This window comes from Eptesicus fuscus, chromosome 10, assembly GCF_027574615.1.
Source record: "Eptesicus fuscus isolate TK198812 chromosome 10, DD_ASM_mEF_20220401, whole genome shotgun sequence".
Classification (NCBI taxonomy): Eukaryota; Metazoa; Chordata; class Mammalia; order Chiroptera; family Vespertilionidae; genus Eptesicus; species Eptesicus fuscus.
This window is the reverse complement of record NC_072482.1, coordinates 1,910,485-1,934,997: the sequence shown is the minus strand read 5'-3', so window position 1 is coordinate 1,934,997 and position 24,513 is coordinate 1,910,485. Positions and strand designations below refer to the sequence as shown.

The following is a 24,513-nucleotide window of genomic DNA, read 5'->3' as shown; positions in this document are numbered from 1 at the left end:
TTCACGGGGGGCGGGGAGGGGGGAGCGCGTTCCCGCTCCAGGCCTCGCTGCGGCGCCGCTTCCGCCGCCCTCCGGCCGGTGGCGCGAGGACCCGCGCGGGGTGCCCGCGGCGGCGCCTGACGGGAGCGCCTGACGGGAACGCGGTCGTTGGGGCGCTCCCGTCCTGGGCTCGCCCCCGCCCCGTGCCCGCGCCCGTCCTGTGCCCGTGCCCGCGCCCGCGCCCTTCCTCCGAGCGCGGGGACGGCGCGCCCCGGGCCCGGATCCGAGGGGCGGCTGCACACGCAGGCGGGGCCCGGCCGCCCACGCCAGGACCCGCGGCCGGAAGCGCTCGCTGTCACAAAGGGGCCACACGTGGGTGCCGACGGCTCGGGCGGCGGTCCCAGGAGCCAGGGTCGCCCGGAGAACTGCCCACCGTCCCGGCCGCCCGACTCCTCGGCCCCGGCCGCCCGGCCGGTCCAGCTTCGGCCGGCGCCGGCTCCGTCTGACCCCCGCCCCCCAGTACGTACCTGCGGCCCGAGCCGCGTCCTGCGGGAGCCGAGTGGCTCCTCCCGGCTCCCACTCTCCCCGAGGACCGCGGTCCGGGCCGTCCCCGCTGTCACCAGCGCTCCACAGCCAGGCCCTGGGCTCTGGAGGCCTGACCAGACCCCCAAGTGCTGGGGCCTCGGCGCCCGCGGTAGAGGAGCCCATGAGGGCCCCCCCTCTACTCAGGTAGGACCCCAGGTGCCTCAGTCTTCCGTCTCTCCTTCTAGGTCTTTTCCACCGGTTCGGACCTGCAGAACCATGTCCATCCTCTACGTCTCCCCGCACCCCGACGCCTTCCCCAGCCTCCGAGCCCTCATAGCAGCGCGCTACGGGGAGGCTGGGGAGGGGCCGGGCTGGGGAGGCGCCCACCCCCGCATCTGTCTGCAGCCGCCGCCGGCGAGCAGGACCCCCTTCCCCCCACCCCGCCTGCCCGCCCTGGAGAAGGGGCCGGGTGGGCTCTGGGTGTGGGGGGCCACCGCTGTGGCCCAGCTGCTGTGGCCCGCAGGCCTGGGGGGCCCTGCAGGCAGCCGGGCAGCCGTCCTCGTGCAGCAGTGGGTCAGTTACGCCGACACGGAGCTAATACCAGCTGCCTGTGGGGCCACGCTGCCCGCCTTGGGACTGCGCGGCCCCGGCCAGGACCCCCAGGTGAGTGGGGAGAAGGTGGGGACCGGAGGGTTAGGAGGAGGAAGCAGGAGTTGGGATGGGTAATGAGACAGGAAGATAGTGTGTCGGGTGTGGAAAAAGATTGACCAGTCCCAGATCGCCACCTGGTCTTCTTTTTGTCTCTGAAAACTTCAGTTTTCATGTTGAGAAAATTAAAAGAAGTGTGCAGAGCACATGGTCTAGTGCCAGGCGCTTTAGAGTGAGTAAAAGCTTGATAAGTCTGAAACCCACAGAAGTTACTATGGATTGTAGGGAAAGAGTGGGTGAGGGAGAGATGAGAAGAGGCAGGTAGGGCCAGGAGAGATAATGGTGCCGGGAGGCGGGGTAGGTGACATGAAGGGGGGAAGGCAGAGAAGTGATAACCATACAATATTGTAACCAAGTCCTTCCAGAGTGGGCTGTGCCTTCTGGTCCTTATCACACACATGGTAGATACTTAGTATTTCTTGAATGAATGAATGTGTGACTTAGACCCTGGCTGGCTCCCTCATATCCAGATTACACTATCTAAAATAGAGGCCCCCCCCCCCTTTGGAATTCCTTGTCTTCCTCAACCTGATTTATTTTTCTTCATAGCACTTAAGGAGAAAAATAGGGCAATGCATTATATATTTGCTCATTTATTGTCTCCCAATTAGAATGTAAACTCCCATCAGGTCAGGGGCCCTGTTCAAATTCTCTCCTCATTCCTTAGAGAGGTATGTGGCATGTAGTAGGTGCTTAATAAATATTGTTGAAGCAGTTATTGTGTTGCCTTATTTAATCTTTAACTTCTTGTATTAGTATATTGCAACTGATACATAGTAGGAATTTTCTGAATGAATGAAGCAACAGGGCTTCTTCTTTTAAAAAAATACATTTTTATTGATTTCAGAGAGGAAGGGAGAGGGAGAGAGAGATAGAAACATCAATGATCAGAGAGAATCATTGGTCGCCTGCCTCCTGCACACCCTCCAGTGGGGATTGAGCCCACAACCTGGGCATGTGCCCTTGACCGGAATTGAACCTTGGACCCTTCAGTTGCAGGCCAACGCTCTATCCACTGAGCCAAACCGGCCAGGGCAGGGCTTTTTATTATGACCATTTCAAAGAGGATGAAACTGGCCTCAGAGGTCATGATTTGTGGGAGTGGAAGGAGGCCAAGCCCTGTCTCATACCCTTCCCCTTCCTGCTAGGCCGCACTGGGGGCCCTGGGAAGGGCCCTGAGCCCCTTGGAGGAGTGGCTTCGGCAGCACACCTACCTGGCCGGGGAGACTCCCACCTTGGCTGACCTGGCGGCTGTCACAGCCTTGCTGCTGCCCTTCCGATATGTGAGTCACTGGGGCCTGGGGAGGAATAGGGGCAGTTCCTCGCCGACCTCACTACAGGGTGGCTAAGGATAGTTGATTTCTTTCCCCTCCCAGGTCCTGGACCCTTGTGTGCGCCGGATCTGGGGGAATGTCACTCGCTGGTTCATCACCTGTGTCCAGCAGCCAGAATTCCGGGCCGTGCTGGGAGAGGTGGTTCTGTACTCGGGGGCCAGGCCGCTCCTCCAACAGCCAGGTCAGGAAGCGGGGAGCTAGGAGGGGAGGGGTTCCTTGCGGTCTCCCATGCAGCTCACTCTCTAATCTTAGAATGGCAGAATCCCTGGAGCAGGGGCCTGCGGGAGGGCCAGGTGGGCGGTCCGCATGGGGAAGCCCTTGGGCAGTGGGAACAGTGGTCTGAGACACAGCAGCACCTTCACAGGGGGCCTCGGGCTGAGTCTGCATTTCTGGGCCTCTCACCAGGCCCTGAGGTCACTGCACCTCCAAAGACACCTGCTCAACTCAAGAAAGAGGCAAAGAAACGGGAGAAGCTGGAGAAGTTCCAACAGAAGCAGAAGGTCCAACAGCAGCAACCACTGCCCAGGGAGGTGAGAGGCTAAGTGGAAGCGGAACAGGATGCTGGTGTCCCAGTGGGGGCAAGGGGAGGGGCTGATATCTGAGTCTATCTTTCCTCCCAAGCAGAAGAAACCAAAACCAGAGAAGAGGGAGAAGCGGGATCCTGGAGTTATTACCTATGATCTCCCAACCCCACCTGGGGAAAGGAAAGGTACTGGTCAGGGAAGGGACCCCTCCCTCCACCCTCCTCAGCTGCTGCTGCTCCTGTTGCCCCTTCCTGCTTGTCCTGGCTCCCCCCACTTTTCTTGGTGAAGATTTGCAGAGGCCCAGGCCCTTCTCTGTTGCCCCCCCCCCCCCACCCCCGTCCTCTTCCCAGCGGCCCAGCCTCCACACCGACGCCTGCCCTCCTCTCCCCAGATGTCAGTGGCCCCATGCCCGACTCCTACAGCCCTCAGTACGTGGAGGCAGCCTGGTACCCGTGGTGGGAGCAGCAGGGCTTCTTTAAGCCAGAGTATGGAGTGAGTGGCACTGCCACCCCGGCCTGGAGGGGGCGGGCCTGGGAGGGGTGACACGGAGTCTTAGCATGTGCCCATCCTTCCTCCCCATAGCGTTCCAGCGTGTCGGCACCTAATCCACGGGGCATCTTCATGATGTGCATCCCACCCCCAAACGTGACCGGCTCCCTGCACCTGGGCCACGCGCTCACCAACGCCATCCAGGACTCCCTGACCCGATGGTGAGCTGTCCTCTCCCGACTGCTTCCCTCCGCTGCCTTCTCTTCCCTGACCGCCCTCCTGTCTCTCTCCTCCCGTTTTGGCCCTCAGCTCTGCCCCCTGGTGGTGGTACACTTCTCTGTCATTCCCTCCCCTCTGATCACTTACTGGTAGCATCCTCCCCTAGTCAATAACCAACACTTCTCTCCCTCCTCTTGGGATATGAGACAGGGCTTGGCCTCCTTCCATTCCCACAAATCATGACCTCTGAGGCCAGAAATATTACTTTGAATTAAACAAGAAATACATGAAATATTCTTGTAAGAAATGTAAAGCTTCAAGTCTCCTTAACAACCCCCTCCCTACTTCCCAAGACTTAGCCTTTGTTATCACTTTGTGGATCTTCCTAGAGCTTTCCTGTCTATTACTTACAGGTACATGTACCCATAGAAATTTATAGTTTTCCTTTCAGGTGGATTTTTTTCCTGTCATGCTATTCTTCAGCTTTCTTCTTACACTGAATAGTTTGTCTTAGAGATCTTTCCTTACCCTTACCCACAGACTGATCCATTCTCTCATTGCCCTGTAGCATACCATACTGTGACTATGCCATATGGAGTCACTTGCTAAAAAAAAAAAAAAAAAATTAATGGTTGTTTCTAATTTTTCTCTGTTGAAAATCGCTTGAATGCACATTCCTGCACACGCTTTCTCGGGCACACAGAGACAGCTTCGCTGGCGTAGCTCCCGGGAAGTGAAACTGCTAGGCCAGAGGGGCATGCCTATGTTAAGTACAAACAGAAGCTGCCACTGTGCCTACAAAACAGCTTTACCCACTTAATCTCCCTGTGAGGGTGTTCGTTTACCATGGCCTTGCTAACTCTGGGCATGATCTTCATTTTGCTAAGATGGGCAAAAAAATGGCACCTAGGCAATTTCTGATTGCCAGCGAGCTGTGCCGCTTCCTGCTCTGGGCCGGTCTGGTTGCCCCTTCTGTGAACTGTCTGTGGTCTCTGGTTTGCCCATCTTTCTATTGGTTGATTCTTCGTTGTTTTCTTTTTTAGTTGGTTGTTGTTTGATTCTTTACATATTCTGGGTATTGTTTTTTGTTTGTTATATATTATAAATGTTTGTTCCTGTTCTAGCACTTGCTTCCCCTGCCTTATCAGCCTGCCCCACTGTCAATAGTTTAATTAGTTAACAGATACAAAGTTAATATTCTAGGTGACAAGTTCCTTTAAGAAGTATTTGAAGTCCTGGCCAGTGTGGCTCAGTGGGTTGAACAAGGTCCCATGCACCCGAAGGTCACTGGTTCCATTCCTTGTCAGGGTACATGATCCCCAGCAGGGGATGTGTGGGAGGCAGCCTATTAATGGTTCTCTCTCTCTCCCTCTCCCTTCCTTTCTCTAAAATCAATAAAAACATTGTTTTAAAAAAGCATTTAAAAACAACTTTTTACCTTTGGAAACCAGGGTTCTTTGTTATATTTTAAGTTTTGAGACATTTTTCTAGTGTCCTGCTTACTAAATTAATTTAATCAAAAAATATTTCAGGACATCACTGTGTGCCAGCACTGCTTGGGTACTGGGCGATAATGTCAGACTTAGTATTTTGCAAGGAATTGAGAGCTGGCAAGGAGTTTTATTAAATACATATAACAAGAATGGCCAAGTTATTTACATGAAAATAGTTAACACTTCTTACAAAACTCTTAGGATAGCCACATTTTTTCTAATGAACATGATTTAAATAAGATGTTAGAAACTACCATTGCTTAAATGGAGTAGATTTATATCAATATTTTAGAATAAAAAATAATGTGAAAATAAAATAATGTGAAATACAGCTTTAAATATCTCCACCAATAAGAGTTGAATAGCTATATTTTTTCTTTTTCTTCCTCCAGCAGAGAATAAGGTGCTTTTCTACAAATATCCTTGACATTGATTTAGTTTTTGCTAATTTTATGTGATTCCCAAGAGATACTTTTAGTGAAAAAATAGTTTTATCTTCCTTTCCTGTGCTTAACTTCTTTAATAATAATATTTAACAATATCTTGAAGTTCAGAAAATGTTCATGTCCTTTATTTTTTAATATATTTTATTGATTTCAGAGAGGAAGGGAGAGAGAGAGAGAAACATCAATGATGGGAAAGAATCATTGATCGGCTGCCTCCTGTACACCCCACACTGGGGATTGAGCCTGCAACTTGGGCATGTGCCCTGGACTGGAATCGAACCTGGGACCCTTCAGTCCACAGACCGATGCTCTATCCACTGAGCCAAACCGGCTAGGGCTGCCACTTGCTTTTTAACCTCACTGAGAGGTGTTGCTGTTCTGAGGTTTTGCGTTTTGCTGTAATCAGTTCGACGATGTCCTTAGACTTCATCTTGCGTGTCTGGTTTAGGATGGCCTCTCCTGCCTGAGTTACACACATGGCCACCTGTATTACTGACTTCTTTATTTAACTTTTGGAAAACTCATTTTCTGAGACTTTTCTCAGTTCTGTTTTTCTATATTGAATTTAATCTGACTAGAATTTATTTATTTATTTATTTATTTATTTATTTATTGTTAATCCTCACTTAAGGGTTTTTTCCATTGATTTTTAGAGAGAGTGGAAGGCAGGGGGGAGAGAGGGAGAAAGAGAGAGAAACCAATGTGTCTCTCTTATATCAATTGGTTGCCTCCCTTACATGCCCCGACCGGGTCAGGGATTGAACTGCAACCCAGGTACGTGCACTTGACTGGAAATCAAACCCTTGGCCCTGCAGTGCTGGAGCCGACACTGTAACCACTGAGCAACACCGGCCAGGGCTGACTATGATTTATTTTTGTGAATATTGGGAAGTAGGGAGATGTTTTTCCAACTAAGTAGTTAGTTGTTCCAAAGAAATTTTTGAATTGTTTTCCTTTTACATGCTGAGAGGAAATGCCGCCCTGGAGATACCAGGCTGGCTTGGATCTGTTTCCAGTCACTGTTTTGTTCCCTTTGGTCTGAAACTGTGTCCCTGTGGTAACTAATTGCTGGAATAATCCTAACTGTCCCATGTTTTGCTATCTAGTTGGGCAGGAGCCTCCTCTTTGTTCTTTTGCCAAATTGCTTTGGCTATCCTGGCCGTGTCCTCCCCAGACTGAAGCTTTAGAATTGGGGTCCCTCTCCACCGCCCTTTTCCCTCCCGAGCCCATTGACTTCCTCCCCCAGAGCCCCTCCGGGGGCCCGCTCTGCTGCCCACTCACCGCCGCCCTCCGCGCTCTTCCCACAGGCACCGCATGCGCGGGGAGACCACCCTGTGGAACCCCGGCTGTGACCACGCAGGCATTGCCACGCAGGTGGTCGTGGAGAAGAAGCTGTGGCGTGAGCAGGGGCTGACCCGCCACCAGCTGGGCCGCGAGGCCTTTCTGCGGGAGGTCTGGAAGTGGAAGGAGGAGTGAGTGTGCAGCCCTGCCCCCGGCCCCGGCCCCGGCCCCGGCCCCGTCCACGTAAGGCCTCTGTCACCTGGTCACAGGCTGCACAGAACCTCTCACAGAGGCTGAGGGCCAGTGGCTTCAGGTCGAGGTCCATTTCAGAGAATGAGGGGTCCCCGTGCTGCCCCGCCAGCCCCCCGATGCCTGCCTGCAGCCGGCCTGCGTGCCGATCGCCTCCTGTCCACTTCCAGGAAAGGGGACCGGATTTACCACCAGCTGCGGAAGCTCGGCAGCTCCTTGGATTGGGAGCGAGCCTGTTTCACCATGGACCCCGTGAGTGGGAGGGGTGGTGGGGAGGCTCCCCAGGGCCCCCTAGAGAGCACCTGCTGTGCCCTCGCGCCGGTTAGACCCACACGTAGGGAAGCACTGAGGGCTCAGCTGCAGATCTCATTTCTGGTCCCAAGTCATGACCCTCTGTGTCCCCTGTCCCTCTGGGAGCCCACACTCCTCCAGGTGCACGTGATGGGCCTCACCCCCACGCCTGCACTCCCAGGATTGCCTGCACTGGCGGCCTGCCATCCCCGGCATCACCAGCCCGGCCTGTCCCTGTGCTCCCAAAGCCCCCTCCACGGTCCCCTCTCCCCTCAGGAACGTCTTCCCCCTTGCAGCCTCGGCGGGGTCTGGGTGCTGGGCATGGGACTCTGGACCCTGCTGCTCTGGAAAGTCTGCTGGCCCCCTCCCTGCTCCCCCTAGAAACTGTCCGTGGCTGTGACAGAGGCCTTCGTCCGGCTCCACGAGGAAGGCATCATCTACCGCAGTACCCGCCTCGTCAACTGGTCCTGCACCCTCAACTCTGCCATCTCCGACATCGAGGTGTGCCCCGCCCGGGCTCTCCGGCCCCACCCCGCCCCGGGCCCCGGGCCGCTTTCCTAACACCCCCTTCCCAGGTGGACAAGAAGGAGCTGACGGGCCGCACCCTGCTCTCCGTGCCTGGCTACAAGGAGAAGGTGGAGTTCGGGGTCCTCATCTCCTTTGCTTACAAGGTCCAAGGCTCAGGTAGGAGCCAGGGGGTCGCCGGGCTGGACGGCGTGGGGGCAGGAGGGGACCAGCGCTGAGATCATAAGGTCGCCTGTCACCCCAGAGAGCGATGAGGAGGTGGTGGTGGCAACAACTCGGATCGAGACAATGCTGGGAGATGTGGCCGTAGCTGTGCACCCCAAAGATCCCAGATACCAGGTGTGGCGAGGGCGCTGCGCGGAGGGGGGTCCTGGCTGACGGGCCCGAAGGAGAGAGGGTTGGGCTCCTGTCCGGCCGGCAGAGGGCGTTGGGGTGTTGGACAGCCAGGGCCCTGGGAGGAGGGGGGCGGCCTTCGTGTGTTGAGCCCCTCTGTCCCCAGCACCTGAAGGGGCGGAGCGTGGTGCACCCGTTCCTGCCCCGCAGCCTGCCCGTGGTCTTGGATGATTTCGTGGACATGGAGTTCGGCACAGGTGAGCAGGGACTGCCCTGACGGGGAGGGAGGAGCCCCGAGGCTCATCCCGCACCCCTCGTCCCTCTGAAGGTCAGGGACACGAGCTCCACCTACACAGACGGGCGTTGGCCTGGGCCTCAGGACTGTCGCGGGGAAGTGGGGGACAGGCGGCCTTCCCAAAAGGGGGTGCATGTGGGAAGGGACTCATTGAGTCCTCGTGGCCCTGGCACCCCCACGTGCACCCCAGGTGCGGTGAAGATCACCCCTGCACATGACCAGAACGACTACGAGGTCGGGCAGAGGCACGGGCTGGAGGCCATCAGCATCATGGACTCCCGGGGGGCCCTGGTCAATGTGCCCCCCCCTTTCCTGGTGAGACTGCCTGTGTGTGGGGCCAGGTCCCAAGGCGGCGGGATACTGAGGCACAGCCATGATGAGGCCTGTTCCCCCAGGGCCTGCCCAGGTTTGAGGCCCGGAAGGCGGTGCTGGCGGCGTTGAAGGAGCGGGGCCTGTTCCGTGGCATCCAGGACAACCCCATGGTGGTGCCGCTTTGCAAGTGAGGGCGGGGCCCGAGAAAGGGGGGGGCTCCTCAGGGGGCTCCGCACCCAGCCTCCCACCTGTGTGTACCTGCAGCCGCTCCAAGGACGTGGTGGAGCCCCTGCTGCGGCCGCAGTGGTACGTGCGCTGCGGGGAGATGGCCCGGGCGGCCAGTGCAGCCGTGACTCGGGGCGACCTCCGCATCCTGCCTGAGGCCCACCGGCGGACCTGGCACGCCTGGATGGACAACATCCGGTGCGTCGGCTCGCTGGGAGGGGCCGGGGGAGGCTGAGCGGCCCCGGCCAGGCACCGCCTCCCCCTGACCCCTCGCGCCCTCTGCAGGGACTGGTGCATCTCGCGGCAGCTGTGGTGGGGCCATCGCATCCCGGCCTACTTCGTCACCATCCGCGACCCGGCCGTTCCCCCCGGGGAGGTGAGCGCGGCCGCAGTCAGTACCGCACCTCTGCTGGGAGGCAGGGTCGGGCACGGCAGGGGTGCCCCTGGGTATTCACGGCACCTGTGGCAGGATCCCGACGGGCGGTACTGGGTGAGTGGGCGCAGCGAGGCCGAGGCCCGTGAGAAGGCAGCCAAGGAGTTCGGAGTGTCCCCTGACAAGATCAGCCTCCAGCAAGGCAAGGCGGGGCCTAGGGGGTGGGGGGCAGGGCCTGGCCTCTGATCCTCACCTCTGACCTCTGACCTCTGACCTCTGACCTTTGGCTTCCCTCAGATGAGGACGTATTGGACACCTGGTTTTCCTCTGGCCTCTTCCCCTTCTCCATCCTGGGCTGGCCCAACCAGGTACGTCCCTGAGGCCAGCTCAGGTGGGGCAGGGTCTTGAGGTGGGTGCTGAGCTCCCCGTCACGCTCTGCTCTGCCGCAGTCAGAGGACCTGAGTGTGTTCTACCCGGGGACCCTGCTGGAGACGGGCCACGACATCCTCTTCTTCTGGGTGGCCAGGATGGTCATGCTGGGCCTGCAGCTCACCGGCAGGCTGCCCTTCCGAGAGGTGCGTGGCCGGCTGAGGCCTCCCGCCCCTGGACGCCTGGGTGGGCTGTGGGGACTGAGCGCCTCCGGGGACCTGCTGGGTGACTGTGCCCGGGCTTCCCAGGGGAGGGACTCCTCTAAGCCCATGAAAGTGTGGGCGGGCTGGTGGGACGCCCAGGGCCTTGAGGTTCAGAGCGGGGCCTGGTGGGGAGGCGGAGCCTCACGGCCCCGTCCCGCCTCAGGTCTACCTCCACGCCATCGTGCGCGATGCCCATGGCCGGAAGATGAGCAAGTCTCTGGGCAACGTCATTGACCCCCTGGATGTCATCCACGGAGTCTCCCTGCAGGTGGGGCTGGGTGCCCGGTGGCCGGGGAGAGCTTGGGGAGGGCTACTGGGCTGTGGCCATGCCCTGACCCCTCCACTGCACCCTCAGGGCCTCCACGACCAGTTACTGAACAGCAACCTGGATCCCAGTGAGGTGGAGAGGGCTAAAGAAGGGCAGGTACGTAGGAGGGGCCGGGCCGGGCGGGGGCAGAGGGAGGCGGGGCTGGCTCAGGACTCCCGCCCGCTCCTCCCGCAGAAGGCAGACTTCCCGGCCGGGATTCCCGAGTGCGGCACCGATGCCCTCCGGTTTGGACTGTGCGCCTACACATCCCAGGGTAGGACCCCAAATCTCCCCGCCGCCCTCTTCCTCCCTGAGGCCACCCTCCTCCACCCTGGGCAGGGCTGGGAGGGCGTGCTGAGGACACTTCCCCGCACCAGGGCGTGACATCAACCTGGACGTGAACCGGATCCTGGGGTACCGCCACTTCTGCAACAAGCTCTGGAACGCCACCAAGTTTGCCCTTCGCGGCCTTGGCAAGGGTTTTGTGCCCTCGGCCACCTCCGAGGTGAGGGCCTGGTGGGCTCGGAGTGACCCCCCACAGGCTGCACCCCGCCGCTCGGCATCAAGCACGACCCAGGAGCCTCCATGTGGGCGGAGCGGGGCAGAGGTTACAGGAGACGCCCAGGCATTGGGTCCTCCCCCCACACGGCACACGTGGCTTCCCACCGTCAGGCTCTGAATGCATATTTGCCCGTGGTTCCTGCCTCCCGGGGTTCTGGCTCCCTCCCCCTGGGCACCTCTCCCCTCAACTGGTGGCCCTGGCTGATCTGCCCCTCCCCCAGCCTGGAGGCCGCGAGAGCCTGGTGGACCGCTGGATCCGCAGCCGGCTGACCGAGGCCGTGAGGCTCAGCAACCAGGGGTTCCAGGCCTACGACTTCCCGGCCGTCACCACCGCCCAGTACAGCTTCTGGCTCTATGAGCTCTGTGATGTCTACCTGGTGAGGAGGAGCACGGGGCAGGGACAGCGAGTCCCAGCCAGCCTGACCCTCCAGCTGTCACAGGCGCAGCGAGGGCTGGAGACTAGCTCCTTCCCCGCTCTGAGCCCTCCCGTCCCCAGGAGTGCCTGAAGCCTGTGCTGAGCGGGGTGGACCAGGTGGCCGCCGAGTGCGCCCGCCAGACCCTCTACACCTGCCTGGACGTTGGCCTGAGGCTGCTCTCGCCGTTCATGCCCTTCGTGACGGAGGAGCTGTTCCAGAGGCTGCCCCGGCGGCTGCCGCAGGCACCCCCCAGCCTCTGCGTCACCCCCTTCCCAGAGCCCTCAGAGGTACGGGGTGTGATCAGGGCGGGGCTCGGGCCTGTGCCTGGCCCTCCTCACCCCCTCCTCCGCCCCACAGTGCTGCTGGAAGGACCCTGAGGCAGAGGCGGCCTTGGAGCTGGCCCTGAGCATTGCCCGAGCCGTCCGCTCTCTGCGTGCCGACTACAACCTCATCCGGACCCGGCCTGACTGTGAGCCTCGGGCGCCTCTACCCACCCGCCGTGCCCAGGCCCGCTCTCTGGTGTGGCTGCCTCACCTTCTTCTCTCCCCGGCAGGTTTCCTGGAAGTGGCCGACGAAGCCACAGGCGCCGTGGCGTCGGCAGTGTCGGGCTACGTGCAGGCGCTGGCCAGCGCGGGTGTGGTGGCTGTCCTGGCGCTGGGGGCTCCTGTGCCCCAGGGCTGCGCGGTGGCCCTGGCCTCCGACCGCTGCTCCGTCCACCTGCAGCTGCAGGGGCTGGTAGACCCGGCCCGGGAGCTGGGCAAGCTGCAGGCCAGGCGTGGGGAGGCGCAGCGGCAGGCCCAGCGTCTGCGGGAGCGCCGCGCCGCCGTGGGCTACCCGGCCAAGGTGCCCCTCAAAGTCCAGGAGGCAGATGAGGCCAAGGTGTGTGGTGTGGGTGGGCGTGTCCTTCCCACTCCCCGCATCTCTGACCCAGCCCCTGGCAGTCCAGGGGCCCAGAGCCCAGGCCCCTGAGCAGGTGGGGACCTGCTGGGCAGGGGCATGACAAGGTGAAGACAGGCAGACCCAGAACCAGGTACCCTGCCGCCCGGCCAGGCTCCTTGCGGCCCATCCGGCCCCGGGAACATGGCGTCCCACATGCCGGGGCACGTAGAGGCAGGAGCTCTCCAGGCAGGAGCCCTGGGTAAGCCAGGAGGGCGCGGGGAGGCCGCGGTGGGGGCCGTGCCGGGACTGGCCATTCTCCCAGGAGCCCTGGGCAGGAGTCCCCTGCTGAGTGCCGCCCGGGAGCCTGTGCGCCTCACCTGCTCTCCCCTGGGCTCTGAGGCTCCTGTGTCCTTGGGGACTGACCACTCTGGGAAAAGAAAACCCCAGAGATGGTGGAAGAGAAGGGGGTGCTGGTGGGGAGGCTGCTGAGCATTTGGGGGACCCGTCCAGCCAAGCACAGTCCCTGAACTGCTCTCCGCCCGTGGCCCTCACCTGCCTTTCCAACTCGACCCTCTGCCTTCGTGGGTGTCTGGGGCTCTCGGGCCTGGGCCTCCACCCACCAGCCTGTTCCCCCCCAGCTCCAGCAGACAGAAGCAGAGCTCAGGAAGATGGACGAGGCCATCGCCCTGTTTCAGAGGATGCTGTGACACGCCCAGCCCTCGGCCCCATGGTCCACCGGGGCAGCAATAAATATTTTGCCACAAAACCATCTCTTGTCTGTGTGTGCTGGACGGGAGAGGGGTGCTGAGGGGCTGGGCGGGAGAGGGGCGCTGAGGGGCTGGGCGGGAAAGGGGCGCTGAGGGGCTGGGCGGGAGAGGGGCGCTGAGGGGCTGGGCCGGGAGAGGGGCGCTGAGGGGCTGGGCGGGAGAGGGGTGCTGAGGGGCTGGGCGGGAGAGGGATGTTGGGGGGCTGGGCCGGGAGAGGGGCGCTGAGGGGCTGGGCGGGAGAGGGGTGCTGAGGGGCTGGGCGGGAGAGGGATGTTGGGGGGCTGGGCCGGGAGAGGGATGTTGGGGGGCTGGGCCGGGAGAGGGGCGCTGAGGGGCTGGGCGGGAGAGGGGCGCTGAGGGGCTGGGCGGGAGAGGGGGGCTGAGGGGCTGGGCGGGAGAGGGGCGCTGAGGGGCTGGGCGGGAGAGGGGCGCTGAGGGGCTGGGCGGGAGAGGGGCGCTGAGGGGCTGGGCGGGAGAGGGGCGCTGAGGGGCTGGGCGGGAGAGGGGTGCTGAGGGGCTGGGCCGGGAGAGGGGTGCTGAGAGGCTGGGCGGGAGAGGGGTGCTGAGGGGCTGGGTCGGGAGAGGGGTGCTGAGAGGCTGGGCGGGAGAGGGGTGCTGAGGGGCTGGGCGGGAGAGGGGTGCTGAGAGGCTGGGCGGGCGCCAGAGCCCTGTGGGCAGGGTGCATCTGTCTGGGTCCGCCCTGGCACCCAGCCAGGCCTGAGTCACGCTGCGCCACCCGCCGGCGCCCTGCCTCCCAGCCCTCACCTCCCGCTGCAGCCAGGGGAGGCCGCCCGGTGCCGCTGCTGCTGTGGCTTTGGGCCCGGAGGACAGGCCAGGGGTCAGTCCTGCCCACCCTGCTGGGCTCCGTCCCGCCCAGCCCCACGTAGGTTAATTATAACTCTGACCTAAGTGCCCTGTGACCACACTGCCGCCTGCTGAAGACCCAGCCACCAGGTAGGGGGGCTCCCTGTGCTGGGGGTGGAGGGTGTCAGACTGGGTGGGAGGGGTCCCCGGGGAGGAGCCTCGGCCCTCTTGCTAGTGTAGGTCCCAACTGGCCTGATGAGGCCCTCGGGTTGTCTGGGCAACGAGAGGGCAGGAAGCGGGGGAGCAGCTGGAGCTGGAGGCAAAGCAGGAGCGGCCGCAGGTGCCGGGGACAGCGCCTGCCCTGGGCCTGCTTCTCCCTCCTCCCAGGAGCCCTCTGGCCCAGGTCTGCGTCCACTATGCCCCCCACCGACGTGCCTCTGGCCCTGAGCGCAGTGCTGCTGCTGCTGTCCCCCACATCTGCCTTCTTCCCCAACATCTGGAGCCTCCTGGCCGCCCCTGGCTCTGTCACCCACCAGGACCTGACGGAGGCGGCGGCTCTCAATGCCACTCTGCAGCTCTTCCTGGAGCGGCCGGCCCCGGGCCGGCCCCCCCTGCGTCTTGAGGACTTCCTGGTGAGTGTCCCTGGGTCTTGCCACACGCCAGCCGACCCCTGGCGTGTCCTGGGACCTCTACTCCCTGAGGTCCTGCTTGCCAAAAGAAGGGACCCCCGGTCCCCTCATCTCCACCCCCTGCAGCCACAGCACCCAGGATCCCGGTCCTGAAATCAGGAGGCCCCCCCCCCCCTTAGGAAGGTCCCGACGGCCCGAGGGGTGCCCGCCGCGCCCTTCCACACACAGCCTGCGCGCCAGTCGCTGGGAAGCGTGGGCCGCGGGGCTTCCCTGAGTCCCTGTCCCCTGCCACCCTCCCAGGGCCGCACCCTCCTTGCCGATGACCTCTTTGCCTCCTACTTCGGACCTGGGTCCCCTTCCCGGCGGTTCCGAGCAGCCTTAGGCGAGGTGTCTCGTGCCAATGCAGCCCAGGACTTCCTGCCGGCTGCCAGGAACGACCCTGACCTGCACTTTGATGCCGAGCGGCTGGGCCAGGGGCGCGCACGCCTGGCGGGGGCTCTGCGGGAGGCCCTGGCGGCAGCCCAAGCCGGAGACCACGCCCTGGCCCGGCAGCGCCTCGGGGCAGCCCTCCATGCCTTGCAGGTGAGGAGGTTGGGGCACAGGCAGCGGGCCCTTCACTGCCCTTCTTCCCATCTCCCGGGCGGAGCCTTGGTGCCGGTGCCTCTGGAAGGGACCGGGCCCGTCTGCCAGGCCTGAGGCCACTCCCTGGCCCCCACGTCCCACGGCAGGTGAGGGCTGGCAGCCGGGACAGCCAGTGCCCGTCCCTCTCCCTCCCTGGAGCAGGACTTCTACAGTCACAGCAACTGGGTGGAGCTGGGGCAGCAGCGGCCACACCCGCACCTCCTCTGGCCAAGGCAGGAGCTGGGCAGCCTGGCGCGAGGTAGGCCACCCCCTCGCTTCAGCTCTGGATGCCCTCTGAGGACTCGCAGCTCAACCCAAGGCCAGGCAGTCCGGAGGCTTCCCTGCGGTCGCCGGGGAGAGACCCCAGGACCAGGCCGCAGACCCAGCTGAGTTCCCTCCCACATGCTTCCCCTCCCACCGGGCCCACGGGGCTTTCTCTCGGTCCCTCAACCTCCCGGCTGAGCGAGGCCGCAGTTGCCTCCCGTGCAACTGACGCTGCTTCCTGTGCGCAGCGTGGGGGGCCGCACTGCCGGCTCCCGCGGTCCCACCGCAGCCGGTCTGCCAGCAGCCCCGGCGCTCAGGGTCAGCTGGGGCCTGGAGGGCGCCGGGATGGCTCCCTGAGGGCTGGCGCCGTGCAGCGGAGGAAAGCTGCCGTTTGGGTGGACAGGGTTAGGGTCCGGGCGGCAGGGTCTTGGGCTCTCGACCTGGGCCCTTCCTTTGCAGCGGGAGACCCTACCTGCGCCGACTGTGAGGAGCTGAGCTGCCCCGGGAATCTGCTGGGTTTCACACGCCTCACCTCTGGCTACTTTGGAACTTACCCCGCCAAGCCTCCAGGTACCGGACAGAGAAGCCCTGGGAAGTAAGGGGAGAGTCACGTCCTTTCCGGGACCCTGTCCCCAGGGGCCTCAGTCTCCAGGTCCTCGCCCACTCCTGTAAGGAGAGAAAGTGGGGGACGGAAGGATGGGTGGATGAAGGCCGGGACTTGTTGGGGGAGGGGCGGAGCGGCTAATGAGACCTCCATTGCCCGAGGGGCTGGAGGGCTGGGGATCCCTCCTGTGCTGTGCGATGGCCTCCGGAATGTCATCGCTTCCTGCCGGTCCTTGGCGGAGCAGTGGGCACGTCAGGCCAGCTCAGAAAGGGCCCATCTCTTGGGAGGCAGTGGGTGTTTTACTTCACCCTCCGGATCCCTTCCCCACCCAGGAAAATGTAGCCACGGGGGCCGTTTTGACCAGAGCAGCTCCCAGCCACCACGGGGAGGCATCAACAAGGACAGCACAGCCCCAGGCCTCTCCCCCCACCACACGCTCCACCTCCAGGCGGCAAAACTGGCCCTTCTGGCCTCCATCCAGGCCTTCGGGCTCCTGCGGAGCCGCCTGGGCGACCGGGGCTTCTCCAGGTGAGTGGCCCTGGAGGTGGGCTCCCTCGGTGCTGCCGGGAGCTGAGAAGCCGGGGCTGGGACCAGCGTGCACACCCTCGCTGTGGCTCTCCCCAGGCTGCTGGACGCCACCCCTGCCTCCAGCCTGAGCTTTGTGCTGGACACCACGGGCAGCATGGGCGAGGAGATCAACGCTGCCAAAACCCAGGCTCGCCACATCGTGGAGCAGCGGCGGGGCGGCCCCATGGAGCCCGCCCACTACGTCCTGGTGCCTTTCCATGACCCAGGTAGCCGGTCCGGCCGGAGAGTGGAGGGAAGGAAAGCGGCAACCGTGTGCCGCGGGCAGTGGCCTGAGCGCTCACCGGGAACAATGCCGCTGCTTCCCCTGCTCCCAGAGGCAGCAGGTCACAGCGCTTCCCCAGCACCCAACTTAGGCAGCGGCCCTGCTTCCTCAGGCTCCAGTCGTTTTCAGGTCTCCCTGCTTCCCACAGACAGGAGGGGAGGCGGGGGTGGGGTGGGGGGTGCAGGCCTCTGTGAAGTATCTGGGACAGACAGGTATATAGCATTGAGCGGGAAGTCAATCTGACCTGGGCCAGTCTCACTGTGTGTCCTGAGGTTGGTCATATAACTTTGCCTCAGTTTCATCATCCATAAAATGGGTTCCCACTAGCTCCACCCTGCCTGTCTCCCAGGGTTGAAATGATCATCAGGTAAATGCCTGTAGTACTGAGCGTTTCCCCGGGGCCGGTCTAAGTCTGCATAAATCTCATAGCTGGCAGGTAACGAGGGGGGGTGTGTGTGTTTCTCACTTATTCGGTGAAGGGTGAAGGTATGAGCAAGTGAATAATGAATTCAGCCACTTATGTGTCAAAGGCACTATTCCAAGATTCACAAAACCAATTCCTTTAGTCTCCCAATACCTCTGAGGTGAGTGCTGTTATTGTTCTGGCTTAGGCTGTTTTTCATTCTTTTAAATATATTTTATTTATTTATTTTTTACAGAGAGGAAGGGAGAGGGATAGAGAGTTAGAAACATCGATGAGAGAGAAACATCGATCAGCTGCCTCCTGCACACCCCCTACTGGGGATGTACCCGAAACCAAGGTACATGCCCTTGACCGGAATCGAACCTGGGACCCTTCAGTCCACAGTCCGACGCTCTATCCACTGAGCCAAACCGGTCAGGGCTGTTTTTTATTCTTACACACATTCCCGAAAAGGCCCCCAGGCCCCAGAAAGTTCGCCACTTTGCTAAGGAAATGAGGCCCACTTTCCCAGCAGCGCTGAGCCCTGCCCTGCCTCGCAGTATCGCATGGTGGTATTTCAGGACTGCCCAGCCCAGGGCACAGCGGCCTCCTGCCAGGTGGGCGTGTGGAGGGCGGTGGGGCTCCTCACTCTCTCCACCCCGTTTCTTCCTCCCAGGGTTTGGCCCCGTCTTTACCACCAGTGACCCTGACAGCTTCTGGCAGCAACTCAATGAGATCCAGGCCGTGGGAGGCGGAGACGAGCCTGAGATGAGCCTGTCAGCCCTGGAGGTCTGTCCTCCCCGCCCCGCTCTCCCCCTTTTCAGGCCCCACCACCAGGGGGCGTGAGAGCCTTCCTGGGACCCTGTCCGCATTCCTCCTCCAGAGTCTGGCCCCACTCGCTTCACTCCAGCTCTCCCTTGCCCCACCCCGTCCCTGCTGCCACCTTCACACCAGCGTTTCCTCCCTGCCAGCTGGCCCTGCTGCACTCACCTCCGCTCTCAGACATCTTTGTCTTCACTGACGCCTCCCCCAAGGATGCCTTTCTCACCCCCCGCGTGGGAGCCCTGGCCCAGGAGCGGCGCTGCAGAGTGAGCATAGCTGGCGGGCAACGCGACGTTAGCTCCCCAGGGTCCCAGGAGACCCCAGGGCCACGCCACACGGGTGGTCCAAGCACGTGGCATGGCGTGGGAGCCTGGACAATGCGTTTGACATTTCCTGATCCCTTCACAACTGGAGTGGGAGGCCCTGCCCTTACTGGACTGACCTGGTATTTGAACCTGCCCTCAGTACCCATCTGAACACCGGAGACCTAGCCAACAACCCACTATGTGGGTGACATGGCAACAGTTACCGGAGTGGCAACGGAGACCTTACCACCAGCAGGAGCCCTGGGGGAACGGGAGCATGGAGGCCGCACCGCCCACGGGAGATGGCGGTGGACTCCTGAGTCCTGGCCTCTCCTCTGTGCACAGGTAACATTCCTGGTGACTGAAGACCCATCGCAGGGTCAGCGCCGCGTCCGGCGTGAGGTCTTGTCCCCTCTGCGCTTTGAGCCTTATGAAGTGGTGGCCCTGGCCTCGGGAGGGGAGGTGATCTTCACCAAAGATCAGCACATTCGGGATGTGGCAACTGTTGTTGGGGACAGCATGGCCGACCTGGTGAGTGGACGGACAGAGGGACAGGCTCTCAGCTCAGACGGGGTGAGTGACTGCACTTCTTTCTCGCAGGAGGAAGGCAATGGCTCCCATCGCCGTGTTGCCAGAAGGTGTCGGGGTGGGAAGGGCTGTGTGTCTTCCTGGAGAGCCAGGCCACCCACCTCCCGCTGCCCCTCCCATGTTAGTCCCGCCCCGCCCCCCAATCTTGGGCTCCAATGTTCTGTCCTGGGGACAAGTGAGGGACTCACCCTTAAGCCCTCGCTCCAGCTGTCACTCTCTGTGACTTCGTCCCTGGTTCATGGCCCCTCTCGTCCGTATCTTCTCCTGGCGTCCGTCACTTAGCTTCTTCCTGTCTCCACCTGTCTCTCCACGCCTTCCCTCTCCCCCATATTTGGTCCTGCCCACCCTTCAAGGTGGTCCTGCCCCTGGAGCCTCCGGTGGTGGTGACTGGGAGGCCGCTGGTGTTCACTGTGGACGGACTGCTCCGGAGGGTGACCGTCCGCATCCACGGGGAGGTCCGCAGCTTCCGGATCAGGAGCCCTGCAGGTGCTTCCGTGCGCGTGCCCGGGCCGAGGGGAGAACAGGAGACCGAGGGCGGTACACGAAGGGAAGGAAGTGTTTCCCGTGACAGCTTGCTCTCCACTCCCACCCAGGGGCCTCCCAGGGCCAGGAGGAAGGCCAGGGGCCTCTAGGCCACACTCGCCGCTTTGGGCAGTTCTGGATGGTGAGCGTGAATGACCCCCCCCAGACCGGGACCTGGGAGATCCAGGTCACCGCGGAGGGCCACACCCGGGTGAGAGTGCAAGGTGAGGAGGAAGGCATTCCTGGGAGGGGGAGGGGAGGGGAGGGGAGGGGCACTGCAGAGCTCAGAGAGATCAGTCACATCCAGCCCGGAGGCCTCTCACTGCCTTCCCCCCTCAGCTCGGACGGCGCTGGACTTCCTCTTCCACTTTGGGATCCCGGTGGAGGACGGCCCCCACCCTGGCCTCTGCCCCTTGACCCAGCCAGTTGCAGGTGCATCTATACCCCTCACCCCAACTTGTTCATTGATTTTACACTTACAAAATCCTCTATGTATTTAACTTTCCATTGGGTTACAATTTACATGTTTTACGTAAGTAAATGTGCACAGAACTCCCTCCTCACCTCCCACCATACTCCCCAGGGCAGCCCTATTCTGAAAGCCATTCATTCTCTTTTCTCCTCGACTCCGACTCACGCAGACCACTGTCCCCCCGCCCTCCGGCCCAGGTCTCCGGACCCAGCTGCTGGTTGAGATGACAGGGCTGCACTCCAGCCGCCGGGAAGGGCCTCTGCCCCACTTCTCCCACGTCGTGCTTCGAGGGGTTCCGGAGGGCGCCGAGCTGGGCCGGGTGCCCTTGGAGCCCAGGGGAGCCCCGGAGCGAGGGCTCCTGGTGGCTTCGCTTCCACCCCCGCTTCTGTCCACCGCGGGGCCCTTCTCTCTGGAGCTGCTGGGCCGGGACGACGGCGGGCGGGACCTGCACCGGGCGGCCCCCCAGCCCTGCATGGTGGTCCCGGTCCTCCTGGAGGTGAGCCGCGGGGGAGGGCGCAGCGGGGGCTCGGAGAGCGCGGCTCCTCCCTGACCGCCCTCCTCCGCAGCTCAGTGGCCCGGGGGGGTTCCTGGCCCCGGGCAGCAAGGCCCCCCTCAGCCTCCGCATCGCCAGCTTCTCGGGGCCTCGGGATCTCGACCTCAGGACGTGGGTCAACTCCAGCTTCACCCTCACCTCCAACCTCTCCAGGTGCAGCCGAGCCTCCGGCCTCTCCCCGCCCCACCCTTTCGGCTTCTCGCGGGGCTCTGGTGCCCGTTCTCTAAGCCCCGCCCCCGCCCCTTCTGATTGGCCCTCAGGTTCCCACCTCCCCTTCCGCCAGCGCTGGGCTCCGCCCCCTCACTCTCGGCTCCTGGCCGCCCGGCTGTTTCTACCCGCCGCACAGGGTTCGCCTGGAGCACAACGAGTCCGCCTGGGGGCGCCTGTGGCTGGAGGTCCCAGAGTCGGCTGCCCTGGACTCCGTGGTGACGGTGACCGTGGCTGCGATGGGTCGAGAAGCCAGACCAGGGCCCCCGACCCATGCCTTCCTCCGGCTCCTGGTGCTGGCCCCGGACCCACAGGTGACGCGCCCCCACTCTCCATCGCAGGGTAGGCAGGGCAGGGGGGCGTAACTTGGGTGTAGACACCCAGACAGACTTTCCCTCTTCTCCCCAGGACCAGCTCGCTGTCCCTGCCCACGCGTCCGGCCCCGTCCTCACCGTGGCCAGCCCTACCCTCCCTCCCTCCCCTTTGGTGACTTGGGGCAGGGCTGGGGGAGGGCTGGCAGGCAGCCCCTGGTGGGGCACAGTCGGAGGGGTGCTGCTCCTTCTAGGCCTGGCCTCCTGGTGACAGCAGCCCCTAAGGATGGGTCTCAGCGCTATTTTCAACCTCTCCCGTTGGTGAGAAGATGGCATGGGCCTCGGGACCCTACCTCTCCCAGCGGGGCTGGAGGTTTTCCTTCTCACGCCCTTGTCCCTTCTCTTAGCAAGATTGGGATAAAGGGTCATCGATTTTCCCACAATGCACTTTCCCTAACCAAAGACTGGGGTAGGAAGGTACTAGAAAGTGTTATTTATAGAATTGTTTATATTTGAAATTCTGGAGAAGCTTCTATTTTATTTTTGTATTTAAATTTGAAGGACAGTTTCAATAAACGTCTTTTCCCCAGAGGGATTTCAAAGAAAGATCATTTATGCACAGCATATGGGAGAGTGAGGGCGTAGAATACCAAGAAGGTGAAATGGGCGTTTTCAGGAGCAGAGAACCGTTACACCCTGATGTTCGGACTTCAGTTGGCCCAAAACCTGGAGCTACTTGGCTGTGGAGTCAAGAGGCCGAATAGGAGGTTCTGACTCAGCCTCTTCTGTCCCAACTGCGGGAATGAGGGAGGCCTGACACTGATAGGCCCTCCCGCCGTGGGAAGCCGGCCGAGCCACCGCCCCTTGTGGCTGAAGGGTTCCTTTCTGCTGCGTTGACAACCCCCAGAGAGAGGAGTTCCGGGCGCCTGTGCTCTGCCCCCCTCCCGGGGCCCCCGTTTGCCTGTGGCTGCCACGAACCCTGCTTCTTGGCCTTCCCTTCCCGCCCTGGATGGCACAGGAACTGGCACGTAAAAGACGGGAGAACGGGCGGGTATTTGATGTTCTCCATTAAACCAGTGTTGACCCCAAATCTCTCTACCCCAACCTCTCAAAAGTCTCAACTGGAAACAATAAACACCTTTCCCTGAATCAGATTCTCAAACAGATGTTCACCTTTTGAATCTGGGCTAACTGTGGACTACCAGGCTCTGAGTGGGAATGTTAGAAAATTCTAGAGGGGGAGCTGGAGGCTGACAGTGTGAAAACTTGAGGTCCATCTGCCACTCTCCTGTCACCACAGGCCATCCTTTTCCATGTGGAGTCCCTCATCCCAATAATCTGCCCTCCATCTCTTTAACAGGCCAGTACCTCCGTCCCCTCAAGTAGCACATTACCCTCTTCCCCCATTCTTTTTTAAAGTTGTTTTGTTGTTAACCCTCAGCCGAGGATATTTTTTCCATTGCTTTTTCAGAAAGAAGGGAGAGAGAGGGAAAGGGACAGAGGAGAGAGAAACATTGATGTAAGAGAGAGGCACATCGATTGGTTGCCTCCTGCACATGCCCCGACCAGGGCTAGGGATCGAACCTGCAACCCGGGTATGTGCCCTTGACCAGGAATCGAACCTGCGGCCCTTCTGTGCATGGGTTGACATTCTAAATACTGAACCATGCCGGCCAGGGCTCCCTATTTTTTTATTTTTAGACACAAAGTTTTCTTTCATTATCCTTTGGGGGAAAGGGATACCACACTTCCACTCAATTGAGAGAAACATTTTTATCAGCACAGAAGTCTTTTTTCTTTTTTCCACTTACCATGCCATGAATTCTCAGGGAACGGGTCGCAGCAGCTCAGGCTCGTTCCCATGGGCTCTCAGTGTGCTGCTCTGGGGGAGCAGGCTGGCGCTTCAGGTGAGCCCAGGTACCCCTCTCTTTGGCTTCCTTCTTTTTCTGATCCCCGTTCTTTATGAAGCCGCCTTGTCCATCCCTGGCCCGTTGGCGTGAAGCAGGCCACTCTCCCACCTCAGTGGTGATCCAATGCCATCCCTCTGAACAGAACGCAGACCCGCCTCCTCCAGAGCCAACAATGCATGCCTAGCACTTGGTGGTGGCATCCTGTCATTACAATGCTGCTCCTAATTCATGATCTCCGGCCATTGTCTCCTTTCCAGGGCAGTGTCAGGCTGTGTCCACATGTGGTCCCTGCCCCTTCCCCACACCCCTGGGGCTGCCCCGCGTCTCACCCAAGGCCCGGCACGGAGCCGCTGTTGCTGTGCCTCTCAGCGGGCCCTCAAACCAGGCCTGGCCATGCTCCCGCAGCTCCAGCCCCTGCAGCCCTGCATAGGGCACACTGTTCCCGCTCCAGAGCCTGCCTCCTCGCAGCTGGAAAATGCAAGGAGCAGAGGCTTACTCCACATTAGGGCTCTGGGCCACGGCCTTTCTAGAAACCCCTGCTTGGGTTCTGTCTGGTCACTGAATGCCAGCCCAGACTGCCACGGAGGGTAAGGGAACGCAGTGGGGAACTTACGAGTCCTCAAAATTGAGTGGAAATGTAGAGGGCAGATCTAGGAGGGGCTTCCCCTGGGTCCTCTTGGTGGACTAATACCCCGAGGAAAAAGCTTCAGACCACTGGGGTTTTTTGTTTGTTTGTTTGTTTTTTAATATATCTTTATTGATTTCAGAAAGGAAGGGAGGGGGAGAGATAAAAACATCAGTGATGAGAGAGAATCGTTGATCAGCTGCCTCCTGCACGCCCCCTACTGGGGATCGAGCCCGCAACCCAGGCATGTGCCCTTGACCAGAATCAAACCCGGGACCCTTCAGTCTGCAGACTGACACTCTATCCACTGAGCCAAACCAGCTAGGGCAGGCTGCTGGGTCTTGGTGGCTTGTCCCCAGCAGAACTGGAAGGGGCCTGCAGCAGGGGCAGGACCCTGGCTCCCCATGGCTCTGAGGTGGGAAGGGTGGAGCCACGCCCACTGGCGACCCGGGCTGGCCCCTCCCCTCTCCCTGCTCCTTGCAACCTCCTACCTAGTCTTTCAGCCTCGGAGCTCTTCCTGCTGCGTCTGAGGCTCCTCTGTCTTCCCGCTCATCTGTTCTGTAGGGTCTGAAGTTGGTTCTCATCAAGTCCCCCTGGGTAGACTCCCCCATCTCCCCACAGAAATGTCACTGTAGTTTTGACTGAATTCATTGGGCTGACATTGGTTAATAAAATGATACAGGTGTCAGGTGTACAAGTCTATCATGCAACATCTGGGTATTGTATGTGGTCACCACCCCAAGTCAAGTCTCCTTCCATCCCCATTTATCCCCCGCCACCCCTCCTGATGAGGCAGGGCAGGTCCCTCTGGACTCCTACTTGGTGTTTCATCTCTTTTCTAGTCTCTTGCTTTGTTTGGG

General features: G+C 61.1%; 3 protein-coding genes across 4 annotated transcripts; 2 read left to right on the top strand and 1 right to left on the bottom strand.

The window, feature by feature from the left end:
* Positions 1-234: 234 nt before the first annotated feature.
* On the top strand, positions 235-13,162 carry VARS1 (valyl-tRNA synthetase 1). Of its 2 annotated transcripts, none has more exons than XM_028133829.2 (30): positions 235-498; positions 750-1,167; positions 2,361-2,495; positions 2,589-2,727; positions 2,952-3,076; positions 3,168-3,255; positions 3,462-3,562; positions 3,653-3,780; positions 7,025-7,189; positions 7,418-7,499; positions 7,920-8,039; positions 8,114-8,222; positions 8,308-8,402; positions 8,563-8,653; positions 8,882-9,006; positions 9,087-9,190; positions 9,268-9,426; positions 9,514-9,604; positions 9,698-9,803; positions 9,899-9,969; positions 10,051-10,176; positions 10,397-10,501; positions 10,589-10,657; positions 10,736-10,814; positions 10,918-11,045; positions 11,323-11,478; positions 11,598-11,804; positions 11,875-11,986; positions 12,071-12,396; positions 13,035-13,162. In XM_028133829.2, exons 2-30 carry the CDS (start codon positions 781-783, stop codon positions 13,101-13,103), a joined length of 3,798 nt encoding a protein of 1,265 aa, XP_027989630.2. In that variant the 5' UTR covers positions 235-498; positions 750-780; the 3' UTR covers positions 13,104-13,162. The 2 variants fall into 2 exon arrangements, with proteins under 2 accessions (XP_027989630.2, XP_008155559.2); XM_008157337.3 differs by having other exon boundaries at positions 236-498; positions 3,171-3,255.
* A 1,221-nt stretch (positions 13,163-14,383) lies between these two features.
* On the top strand, positions 14,384-21,672 carry VWA7 (von Willebrand factor A domain containing 7). The gene is made up of 16 exons (XM_008157419.3): positions 14,384-14,599; positions 14,897-15,178; positions 15,380-15,476; positions 15,941-16,051; positions 16,418-16,613; positions 16,710-16,879; positions 18,015-18,127; positions 18,310-18,426; positions 18,811-18,996; positions 19,407-19,539; positions 19,647-19,799; positions 19,915-20,007; positions 20,245-20,543; positions 20,614-20,753; positions 20,947-21,121; positions 21,216-21,672. Exons 1-16 carry the CDS (start codon positions 14,384-14,386, stop codon positions 21,387-21,389), a joined length of 2,655 nt encoding a protein of 884 aa, XP_008155641.2. The 3' UTR covers positions 21,390-21,672.
* Positions 21,673-22,267: 595 nt separating this feature from the next.
* Positions 22,268-24,059, bottom strand: SAPCD1 (suppressor APC domain containing 1). The gene is given in 4 exon segments (XM_008157420.3): positions 22,268-22,329; positions 23,358-23,454; positions 23,456-23,496; positions 23,972-24,059. Coding segments are annotated over 4 exon segments (288 nt in total).
* Positions 24,060-24,513: the final 454 nt, after the last annotated feature.

Coding starts and splice junctions, on each gene's coding strand:
- VARS1 (XM_028133829.2), top strand. CDS start 781: ATGTCCATCCTCTACGTCTCCCCGCACCCCGACGCCTTCCCCAGCCTC. Junction 8,223..8,307: donor TTACAAGGTCCAAGGCTCAG/GTAGGAGCCAGG, acceptor CTGTCACCCCAG/AGAGCGATGAGGAGGTGGTG. Junction 11,987..12,070: donor CATCCGGACCCGGCCTGACT/GTGAGCCTCGGG, acceptor TCTCCCCGGCAG/GTTTCCTGGAAGTGGCCGAC.
- VWA7 (XM_008157419.3), top strand. CDS start 14,384: ATGCCCCCCACCGACGTGCCTCTGGCCCTGAGCGCAGTGCTGCTGCTG. Junction 15,179..15,379: donor CAGCCCTCCATGCCTTGCAG/GTGAGGAGGTTG, acceptor TCCCTGGAGCAG/GACTTCTACAGTCACAGCAA. Junction 16,880..18,014: donor GGTGCCTTTCCATGACCCAG/GTAGCCGGTCCG, acceptor TCTTCCTCCCAG/GGTTTGGCCCCGTCTTTACC.